This window comes from Oncorhynchus masou, chromosome 29, assembly GCF_036934945.1.
Source record: "Oncorhynchus masou masou isolate Uvic2021 chromosome 29, UVic_Omas_1.1, whole genome shotgun sequence".
Lineage (NCBI taxonomy): Eukaryota > Metazoa > Chordata > Actinopteri > Salmoniformes > Salmonidae > Oncorhynchus > Oncorhynchus masou.
Window position 1 is genome coordinate 40,092,419 of NC_088240.1, and position 12,266 is coordinate 40,104,684.

Consider the following 12,266-nt stretch of genomic DNA (forward strand, 5'->3'; position numbering starts at 1 on the left):
GCAAAGGATCTGAATAGTTTTGTAAATAAGGTGTTTCAAACAAATTTTAAAAAATTGCAAACATTTCTAAAAACCTGTTTTCGCTTTGTCATTATGGGGTAATTGTAACGTAACAAAATGCGGAAAAAGTCAAGTGGTCTGAATACTTTCCCAAGGAACCTGGCCTGTATAGATTTCAATTCAGTTTGGTAAGCACTGGAATTATGAATGTAAGAATCTTAAAACCCACCGCAATTTTTATTTGAAGGTGATCAACCCAAGAAGTCCTGCTATTTAAATGCATATAGTTCCCATTAGGATATAAGATCCAACTACTGAAGTTAACCGCTAAAGCTCTCTGTAATAGCCATACCTTTCCATGCCATAATATTACCATAAGAACAGTGAGAAAGTGTAGGCCTATAGGTTCTCGTGAAATATTTGTTGCAAAAAATTGGAAAAAGAAACCCGCATTAAATGATCATTTTTAATATCTATTCAGAAAAGGAGAAAGAATATCATTTTATCAACAACAGTCCCCTCTAGTGTTAGAGAAATATACATACGTTATTTACTAAACCTATAACCATATAGGATAATAAGAGCTGCTTCTTTATTACTAAGTGAGACATAACATGTAGGGTGAAGTGGCCCGTAGACACTGATCTTGGGTCAGTTTTGCATTTCCCCCCCACTAATCGTTGAGGTTAGGATTGGGGGAAGGGAAGTTGAACCTAGATCGGTACCTTAGGGGAAACGTCAACCCGGAGCTGAGTCATAACCTCACATAAAACAATGCAATTATTTTTAATCTCATTAAAAAAAAATGTCTTTAGCAAAGCTATCTGTGATATGTAATGTCTACACAGGCTCATGCACACTGCATGCATTTCAATTTGTACATAAAATGGTATTTCAAACAGTGAAAATGGTACATGGACAGAAAATATGTATTTACATGAATCATGGAAAAGTGGCATAATATATCCAGCCATTTGGCACTGAAACAGTAAGAAATATGGTGAATTGTGTGGTCAAACCGAGAGCTACAATATAGAGAACATCTGTAGAAAAATAGTCGATATGCCACGGCTCTTCAGAGAACATTTGTTTTTGCAAAGCTGATGAACATACAGTGTAAAACCAAAGAGCTCAATAAAAAGTGCAACTCCAATAAACAATGCATCCAAAAACACTGTAATTACATTGTCTAATAGCTGCCCTTTCAAATCATTTCTGGGGCCTCATAAGTCATGCAAAATCCAACAGTTGATCATGATTTAAAAAAAAAATATTGCACATCCCAACACCACCCTCAACCAACACCACGCGTATTCCTATTGCAACAGACCGCATCCAAAACACACACACACAGCACAGTCAAGTACTGGAGTGTCGATCACTAATGCATGAATAGTGCTGTAGCCCTGTACTTCCGTCATTCAGCGCGGTAGTGTGTGAACTGCCACTTCTGGTAGGGACTGGTAGGCTCACACCTCTTCAGCTGCATGCGGTCACCCAGAGCCCCAGCCTCAAGACACAAACGCTGGGAAGCAAGCTCCATAACGAGGTGCTCCATCTGAACAAAGACGACACAGGGAAATAGTACAGTAAGCACCACGATGCACATAATGTTAACTTTCAATCAGCAAAGGAGCACTGCTGCTACCTCGCTCTACAACCAAGGTGTTGTGACTTGAGGTGCAAACCCTGACGAAGACTAAGGACCAAAAATGTGATGGTTTTAACAATAAAGAAGCAATTTACAATCAACATCCACTATCCTCCAAGAGTTGCTGAATTTCCTCTTCACTTCAACCACACTGTACATCTTCTGTATGCAATCGATATCCATAGAACTCTAGTAGTGCAGGTAAAGGCCCACTGTAATGCGAACCTACCAGAGCAGAGTTGGAGGCCTTGTGGAGCCAGCGTAGCTGTGGCTTGGTGTTGTCGCACGGCTGCATAGCCAGGCTGCTACCTTTGTCCTGAGCAGTGAGACAGACATCTTTCTGGCGAATGTGCCTCATCCAGGTGTAATTGAAGTGCTGATTCTGAGGTTTAGGGACAGAGGGGATAGTTAAGATGTGTCCCAAATGGCACCATTACCCATATAGTGCACTGCTTTTGACCGAGACCCATAGGGTAGTGCAATATCTAGGGAATATGGTGCAATTTGGGATACCAGACATACAGTATCAGTCAAAAGTTTGAAGACACCTACTCATTCAAGGGTTTTTCTTTATTTTTTACATTGTTGAATAGCAAAGACATCAAAACTATGAAACATGAGGAATCATGTTGTAACCAAAAATGTTAAACAAATCCAAATATATTTTATATTTCAGATTCTGCAAAGTAGTCACCCTTTGCCTTGACAGCTTTGCACACTCTTGGCATTCTCTCAACCAGCTTCATGAGGAATATTTTTCCAACAGTCTTGAAGGAGATCCCACATATGCTGAGCACTTGCTGGCTGCTTTTCCTTCACTGCGGTCCAACTCATCCCAAACCATCTCAATTGGGTTGAGGTTGGGTGATTGTGGAGTCCAGGTCATCTGATGCAGCACTCCATCACTCTCCTTCTTGGTCAAATAGCCCTTACACAGCCTACCGTTCACCTATTCTGCAGCTCACAAAGACACGGCGGTTGGAAGAAAGAAAATCTCATTTGGACTCATCAGACCAAAGGACAGATTTCTACTGGTCTAATGTCCATCGTTTGTGTATCTTGGCCAAAGCAAGTCTCTTCTTATTATTATTGGTGTCCTTTAGTAGTGGTTTCTTTGCAGCAAGTCGACCATGAAGGCCTGATTCTTCTCTGAACAATTGATGTTGAGATGTGTCTGTTACTTAAACTTAGTGAAGCATTTATTTTGGCTGCAGTTTCTGAACCTGGTAACTAATGAACTTAACTTCTGCAGCAGAGGTAACTCTGGGTCTTTCCTGTGGCGGTCCTCATGAGAGCCAGTTTCATCACAACGCTTGATGGTGTTTGTGATTGCACTTGAAGAAACGTTTACATTTCTTGAAATTTCCCCAGATTACTTCAAGACATGAAGGTCAGTCAATGATGGACTGTCGTTTCTCTTTTCTTATTTGAGCTGTTCTTGCCACAATATGGAATTGGTATTTTACCAAATAGGTCTATATTCTGTATACCACCACTACCTTGTCACAACACAACTGATTGGCTCAAACACATTAAGGAAACAAATTCCACAAATTAACAAGGCACACCCGTTAATTGAAATGCATTGCAGGTGACTACCTCATGAAGCTGGTTGAGAGAATGCCAAGAGTGTGCAAAGCTGTCAAGGCAAATGGTGGCTACTTTGAATGCAAAATATATTTGTTTAACACTTTTTTGGATACTATATGATTCCATATGTGTTCACTATTATTCTACAATGTAGAAAACAGTAAAAATAAAGAAAAACCCTTGAATGAGTAGGTGTGTCCAAACTTTTGACTGGCACTGTATAATTAAGCTTCATGATAACTATGGGGTTTTCAAGGACGCTTGGGTGTGTGTTGAACTCAACAGGAATTCCATAGTGGGTTATAGTCATAAGACAGACGTTCATTTCAAATGGGGAATTTAGGAGTATTTACCAGCTTGCTGAGATCACATATCTCAAAGGCAAGAGAGCCTTTCTGCAGAGCGAGGCATTTTCTTACTCCACGATTGAAAACCTAGCAAAGGAGGATCACAGGTATAACATTTCATGTCAATACGTTGAGCAGTCATAACAGTAGTTTACGTAGATATTGTCACTGCACTATTGACAGTAGAAAAGCTTCTCATTTCTTTCCATTCTGAGCCTTCAACAGATCCTGACAGACAACGGTCACAATCCAGTCACTTTTTGTTCAGATAAGAGGACAATTGGCATCTCTGTGTTGCAGAGGCATTGAGAGCAGACAAGTAAACATCCCCCTCTCATAAAAAAAGTACAATTGTCTGTCAGCATCGAGATGCTGGATAACTTAGCGGAAAAAGAAACTAAGAGTAACAATTGTTTGCCAGAAAAAGGGCACCAAACTGGATTCCTACTAATTCAGTAGAGACAAAGATTTTAAGAATTTCAAATAAAGTTATAAACCACAGGAATAAACTGCATAAGGGTTTTTTAGCATCTGGAAAAGTGCTATAAATATCAAATCAATTATTTTTATAATAAAAAAATACACCTACTAGCCCCTCAGCTTTGACCAATGGAGCAACCATGTCTGGGTACACATTATCCAGGTACCATTTGAAGCTCTTGCACTTGAGCTTCTTCCGGAGCTCGATCTGGTCTGTGAGGTTGCCAATGTCGATGATACTCCTATCCAGCAGATGGTAGTATCCATGGCCGTAGAACAGGTCCTTGTACTCATCCAACCACACCTCTGCCACCCTGGCCAGGTTACGCTCGACCGTCTTCTGCCTGTCCTTGGGGAACTTGTATGGGTTGGCGCCTCGGAAAATGTGGCCCACTCTGGAACATGGGACGATCTCGATCTCACCTCCACACATCCAAATCTGCAAAAACAACACAAGTAGGATGTGATCAGAACATTCGATCGAAGTCCCACGCGGCACCCTATTGCTCATCAGGCTCTGGTCAAAAGTAGTGCACTACATAGGGTATAGGGTGCCATTTAAGAGGCGGCCTTGATCATGAGCGGAGTTAAGTGTGTATTCCTGGAACAAGTTGAAGAATAACAAAATCTCTATTTTTTTTTAAACAACACTAAAAAAAAAACCCAGAAGAAATGAGTCACTGACCTTAAAAGAGATCTCCATGTTCTCTCCACCCCATACATCCAAGCCAGGATCATAAGAGCCCAGTTCATAGAAGTACTTCTTATCGATGGAGAAAAGTCCTCCTGCCATGATGGGACACCTGAGAAACAAAGTACACAGTCACACACACAACGGAGGGACTAACCTGAAATTATGCAATAAGTACCATTTGTTTCACTGCGAAACGTTTTCTGTTGAGATTTCCTGGAGATTGAATTTTCTCAAAACACCACATTCCTCCTTGGTCTTATTAAGAGTAATTCGGATTAGTCAGAACTTGGCCCTGTTGGAATACTTCCATCCTGCAGCCTTCCTTCCTCCTTTCCTTGAAGTAGTCGCTGATCTCAACTGGTTAGATTGGTGAAAGTAATAGGTTGGCGAAAACTAGCATTGACCTATCCAATCGTGTATAGACCGATGATTAACTGAAGGAAACAAGGAACAAAGGATGCATTTCCAAGTATTGGAAGAGGGCCCCAATACTTATGTACTTGAACTAATCCGCAACTGTTACTACACAACAAATTCTCCAGTGTTAAATCAACACTAGCTAGGTTTCATGCAAATATTCCCAAAAATGTGCATAAAAACAATATGCTCATTTTCCCCACCAGAGATGCGTCTCCATCAAATTGACTTGCAGATAAAGGCTGTGTGTGATGGCGTAGTGCACATAAAAAAATACCTCCTGCGGTTAAAATTCCCATGTACCAAATTAAAAATATATATATGGTTGGCTAGAGAGCACGTATAGCCCACATGAGAGAGATTATTATGGACAAAAGAGACATTCAATTTATTAGTCAAATGGCAGCCAAGCGTCGATCATCATGTCACCACAATAACACCCTCAATATTTATTGGAAAGGAGCATCAGGCTCATCACCTTGCACTGTGAAGTTAATCTGTAGTTAAATAAATTGCATGCTTTCCCAATGAGTCATAGTGGGAGGACCACACAACATTGTCATCACATGACTCCATGTTTACTTCAATATTATGGTTATTATAACACTATTTGCACATAAAAGCGTTTCCACCGGCATCTCCCATCATTCATTTTACAAATACATAGAGCGCCCACCTTGTCTAGCGTATTTAGTTTTTTCAACATTTGGAAAACTTACCCAAAAATGTTGTTTCCATCAGGCCTGGCATGACATTTGTTTATCCATCATGCACTTTACACACATAAAAAGTTTGGATGGAAACCTGGTTAGTGACAATGTTAAGTTTGCAGAGTTTCAAAGAAAAAGCCATAACTCAGACTGGCCAATAAAAATATAAGATGGGCAAAAGAACAGACATTGGAACTCTGCCAAGAAGGCCAGCATCCCCAGAGTCGCCTCTTCACTGTTGACGTTGAGACGGATGTTTGCAGGTACCATTTAATGAAGCTGCCAGTTAAGGACGTGAGGCGTCTGTTTCTCAAACGAGTCACTCTAATGTACATGTCCTCTTGCTCAGTTGTGCACCGGGGCCTCCCACTTCTCTTTCTATTCTGGTTAGAGCCAGATTGCCCTGTTCTGTGAATGGAGTAGTACACAGCGTTGTACGAGATCCTCAGTTTCTTGGCAATTTCTCACATGGAATAGTTTTCATTTCTCAGAACAAGAATAGACTGACTGGTTTTAGAAGAAAGGTCTTTGTTTCTGGCCATTTTGAGCCTGTAATCGAACTCACAAATGCTGATGCTCCAGATACTAACTACTCTAAAGGCAGACAGTTTTATTGCTTCTTTAATCAGCACAACAGTTTTGAGCTGTGCTAACATAATAGCAAAATGGTTTTCTAATGATCAATCAGCCTTTTAAAATGATAAACTTGGATTAGCTAACACAACATGCCATTGGAACACAGGAGTGATGGTTGCTGATAATGGGTCTCTGTATGCCTATGTAGATATTCCATAATTTGAAAAAATTAAAAAGCCATTTCCAGCTACAATTTTAAATTTTTCAACATTAACAATGTCTACACTGTATTTCTGATCAATTTGATGTTAATTTAAATGGACAAAAAAAAGGGCTTTTCTTTAAAAAACAAGTACATTTCTAAGTGACTGCAAACTTTTGAACGGTAGTGTATATTCCGGATTATGACATCGCTCGTTCTGATATTTTCTTATTTTTGTATTGTTGTGCGTATTGTTGTGTACCTATTAGGCACAAGAGTGAAAGCTCTGTCTAGTTTAAAGTGAGAGACACTTGGTGAGTTAGAGGGAAGTGGAGGGGGTGAAAGATAAAGGGAGGGAGAGGGAGCACTGTTGGAGCTAGAAACATATCTGCGTATGTGATCAATAAATTCAGATTTTTTTAATTAGCCAATTTTCAATCCTGTGGACTTCACCAAGTGAGTTCCAACCGTTCCTCCTATGTTATCATGCAACTGTTTATGACAATACATTACATATATCATAACCCACTGGGCGTAGACGTCAATTCAACTTCAATTCCATGTTGGTTTAACGTAGTTTCATTGAAATGACGTGGAAACAACATTGATTCAACCAGTGTGTGCCTAGTGGGAATTACTTACTTTGAAAGCCACGTTTTACCCTAACAGTGGTGTTAGGAACCTCCTGCTTTACAGGCCAGCATATCCCATTATGCTGGCTTGCAGAGTGAAGTGTAATTCTCACTCTTAGATTTAATTTAACACCCTGAATCAAATGCTACACTGAAGGAAAAATAAACACTAGCCAATTTGCTGTGTTTGTAAACATACAGTAATGAGGGACGTAATGAAATCCAGAACTACCTGATGGGATCTGAAGCCTTCATGTGATTCTTCTTAATGACGTCCTCTGATAACCTGCGCCACCAAAACACCAAGGGCCATTTGAATACCCCTCTTTGGAAGTTGTCAACCAACGCATAGCTGAAACAGAATATCATTAAACAAATATTACATTACTGGATTAACAATGCGTGAGGTAATGAAACGTGCGAAACTCAAGATAGCGCCGATGAATCACATATATCAACAACATCCAGTAAACAGGATGTTGCATCAAACCTGGCTGCATAAAAACAAGTTGATACAATTCTGGTCGTCGGGGTTACTTTTCACAGCAATATATACAGGTAAGTCCAGCATGAACCCTAGAAGTCAGAAGGCCGTTGACTCAAATATTCAGAAAATGTATCAGATGGATAGCTGTGAATGTAATATTTCTAATTATGTAGGATTTGTAGGCAACACACAAAGCTTCCATTGCTGGAATGTTATCACACATTTTGCAACTCTAGGGACATAGTCAGATAAGTAAGCAGTGTCCGAGCCAGAACGGCCCAGTATAGGTAAATAAAGAGACATTGTACCCCCAGAAGATACTGACAGACCAAATTTGGGGGGTCTAACTCCTTGACAATAAGGTTGAATAATAACTGAAATTAGAGCTGGGGCGATAAACCAAAATGTAACACCGACCGAAATAATCACTTCTTGAGAAAATGTTACTGATAATTCTGATAAAGTAGCCTACACTAGAGAAATGTGAAGTTTGAAATTAAATAAGTACGCTAATATGGGCGATTGCTAACAGGACAATTGATAGCTACAGCTTTTAAAGTAGTAGTAGTTTTAAGTGTAATGTATTTTTATTTTTTTTAAAGCAACTGATGCACATTAATGTTTGATATTTATTGTTCAATTCATCGTGATAATTCAGTCAATTTATTGTGATATGGATTTTTTTCCATATCGCCCAGCTCTAATAGGGGGCGTCCCAAATGGCATCCTAGTCCTTACATAATGCACTACTTTTGACCTGGGCCCATAGTGAAAATTTATACTAAATAAATAACAGAAATACCTTATCTACATACAGTACCGGTCAAATGTTTTAGAACACCTACTCATTCAAGGGTTTTTCTTTATTTTTACTATATTCTACATTGTAGAATAATAGTGAAGAAATCAAAAGTTTGAAATTACACTTCTCAAGCCAAAGGGTGGCTATATATAACATATATTTTGATTTGTTTAACACCTTCTGGGTTACTACATGATTCCATATGTGTTTTTTCATAGTTTTGATGTATTCACTATTATTCTACAATTGAGAAAATAGTAAAAATGAAATAAAAACCCTTGAATGAGTAGGTGTTCTTTTGACCGGTAGTGTAAGTATTCAGACCCGTTTCTAAGAGACTCAAAAATGAGCTCAGGTTCATCTCATTTCCATTGATCATCCTTGAGATGTTTCTACAACTTGATTGAAGTCCACCTGTGGTAAATTCAATTGATTGGACATGATTTGGAAAGGCACACACACCTGTCTATATAAAGTCAAATGGGTCTGAATACTTTCCAAATGGACAGTATACAGGAAATGTGCCATTTGAGACACAAACATTTAGTATTATGGTAATGATACATTACCCCATGTCCTTGTCACTGATGACATCGATGACTGGGCAGGCCACTTTCCTCCTGTCTATGTACACTCTCTCCAGCAGAGGTTCCAACCAGCCCACGTTGCATTCAATATGCGAGTCAAGAAAAGTCAAAACATCACCTGAAGGGAAATGCAAACAATCCACTGAAGACAAACAAACCCTTGACTGCCTCATGTACGGGAGGACAAGACTGAGATTTCTTTGCATTGAATATTTTGTTTAAACAGCATACAATGTAAGCGAGAGTGGTCATACGATGTAGCAGGATGTGGTTGGTTACCTTTGGCAATGGCGGCTCCTGCCAGCCTAGCTCGGATCAGGCCCTGCCTCTCCTTCAGACGGACGATCTGCACTTTGGGAAACTGGGACATGTACACATCCAGGTGGTTCTTGAGATATTCTGAAAGAGTAGATGAGAGCGAGTGTTTAGGGCCCCGAGTTCATTCTGACTATGTGACCTGCCCAAGAAACTCCAGGCCCTATTTATAATGCTATCGTTGCTGTCTGAAGATCTCCAAATCTGTAACTTCACAGTATATTGCAAAAAAATGCCATATTCTACAATTAAGAATATACATTTACAAAACTTCAGTAGCTAGTTTGAACACATTTTCTTGGTCCTAGAGTCATGAAATTGTCTTCAGTTGGGCCCAGAATTGCCCTGGACACAACAGACGGCAGGGAAAAACTCTGAACCCATCCTCTACTGTTTACCAGGAAAGCTCCTCCTCCCTCTTACCTTTGGAACTAAAGTCATCCACCAGGATGATCTCTTTGAGAAGGTGTGGTGGAGAGCGATTGAGGACACTGTGGACGGACCGGAGCAAAGTGGACCATACCTCATCCACAAAGCAGAAGATCACACTGGTGGTGGGCAAGTCATCATGGACCACACTCTCAGAACACCTGGAGAACAACACAACACAGTAACAAGAGAGGTTACCTAATGCTAACTGTACTATATCACTATAAGGGTGTCTGTATGAGGAATACAAGTGTGAGAATACGTGAGTATGCATGATATGGTCAAGGCCAGAGTGTGACTCACGTATGCGGTCTGGTGTCTGGGATGGCTCGGTCCACAGGGATCTGGTCACTCAGGTACACGTTGAAATGACCTTCATTCCACCGGTTCCTCACCTCCTGCTCTTTGTCACTGGGCACCATGGCTGCTTTCCCAAATTGCCCAATTGCGTCGGCATCTCTGGGGGCTTCGGTCATGTCTAATGCCAGCACTTTGTGAACGCCTGTGTTTCGAACGTCTGTAGAGTTTGTGGGAACTCCTGGTTGACGTTTAAACTTTGCACTAGGAAGTACGGTCTCCTTTAAGGCATACGGCTTACCTTTATCAATGGCATTGATCAATTTGTCCTTAATATTGACGACCACCTCCTTTCCTTTCAGTACATCCTTTTTGACAGATTTAACTGTGCGGTCCACGGCTACTTTGTATTTTATAAAGCTTTCTTGTATGCCAGGCTCCAGTGGATCTCGGACTCTCTCATTCTTCTTTCGGTCCATTTTTGCTTTGGCTTTTTGCATTAGGCCTATATTTTCCTCTGCTTTCTCTGTCTTTTTTGAGGTCAATGTTTCCACATGTTTTCCTTCTTGAACACCAGGTGGCACTTTGGTGAAATTCGAAAGCACTGCCACTTTCTTATCCTCGGACTTCACCACATTTAGCATCAAGTCCACGGCCTTTTTTGACAGGTCTTTGACAGGCGCTTTCGTATTCAAAGGCACACTCAACTGTCCTGTGACATCATTCACTGTTTCGATTTGGTTAGGCTTAAAAATGACATAATTTCCTTGTTCTGACTTTGGTTGGGCATTCCCCCCTTGTTGCTCATGTGAATTGACTTTGTCCTTCAACTGCGGGTCCTTTTTGGCAGCAGGTCCTCGCTTTCTGCCCACTTCAAGGACTTTCTTTTCATTCTGAAGTGGACCTTTATTACCTGCCTCGTCCAGGTCTAAGTCTAACTGTGTACGCTCCGTGGCCTGCGGTGTGACAGTCAGCCTTTCCTTCGCTACGCTTTCTTTCAGAAGTTGGCTGTTATCATTCATTGACAGGCGAAGTGCTACCATATCAAACAGTAGCCAAATGACAGATGCAATGAAAACAAATGCAAGTGCCCTCCCACTACCCCTAAAGTATTTCCTTACAGCCTTCATGTTTAGTACGTCTGGATATACTAGGTCACAGTATCTTATTAATGCATGCACGAGTCATACTTCTCCCCCTCCAACTTCTCTTTACTTTGGGGTAGTTTTAGTAGGCTATTGCCTGCGTGGCATTCCACGCGGTTTTGGCCAAACAACGGTTTGTTGAACTATTGTGAATTTTGTAGCGAAACGCAACAATGTATCAATAAAACTTACCTCGGCGTTGCCCATTTACTTCCCTGAACCGTACAATGTGTATCATGCGCTGCCCACTATTATGGAAGTACACAGGCAATTATCTTGCAATTTGTTGTTCACTTACTTGCCCTCACCTAATGTCTTTGAATGAGAAAGGAAAATATCATATTCCCTTGAGGAGAATGCAAAACCACAGACATCCATTTGAGTTCTCTGACACATTTGCGCCCTGTTCTGTCGTGGAGGTAGCGCCCATCAACGACATATTTCAATGTTGAGAGCACACACAGTAACTGGATAGACAGCTTCATTTTATGCAAACCGTTTTAGGGTACGTCGAAGGTGGCGTGAAAGTGGATGTGGCCTGTCTAATGTAAACAAAAGAAGGCATGATGCGTCGCACAGTGAGCGTAGGCCTGAACAAAAACTTTTTTTTCTTTCCCCCGACAGGTTTTTGGGGTCAGTAATGGACCTTTGCACATCCGTTTTTTCAACTTTGAAATTATAGCAAAGTGTGACGTGTCAATATGGCGATAATAGGGTAAATCAAGCATAACCGGTGTAACCAGTACAGGTGTGTCGCTTACTTTGGTCTCTGCAATTCGTACATTCACAATTTAAGTAAAACGTTCAACTGAGTGTTTGTCACTCAGTGACTCACTCACTCACACACATACACACACACACACACACACACACACACACACACACACACACACACACACACACAC

The 12,266-nt window shown here is 40.7% G+C and overlaps 1 protein-coding gene across 1 annotated transcript; it reads right to left on the reverse strand.

Moving 5' to 3' along the window:
• Positions 1-468: 468 nt before the first annotated feature.
• Positions 469-12,017, reverse strand: LOC135519644 (polypeptide N-acetylgalactosaminyltransferase 5-like). The gene is made up of 10 exons (XM_064944886.1): positions 10,223-12,017; positions 9,914-10,080; positions 9,455-9,574; positions 9,158-9,293; positions 7,532-7,651; positions 4,754-4,871; positions 4,178-4,507; positions 3,595-3,675; positions 1,881-2,033; positions 469-1,558 (listed from the first exon to the last, which is right to left on the reverse strand). Exons 1-10 carry the CDS (start codon positions 11,344-11,346, stop codon positions 1,418-1,420), a joined length of 2,490 nt encoding a protein of 829 aa, XP_064800958.1. The 5' UTR covers positions 11,347-12,017; the 3' UTR covers positions 469-1,417.
• Between the last annotated feature and the right edge of the window lie 249 nt (positions 12,018-12,266).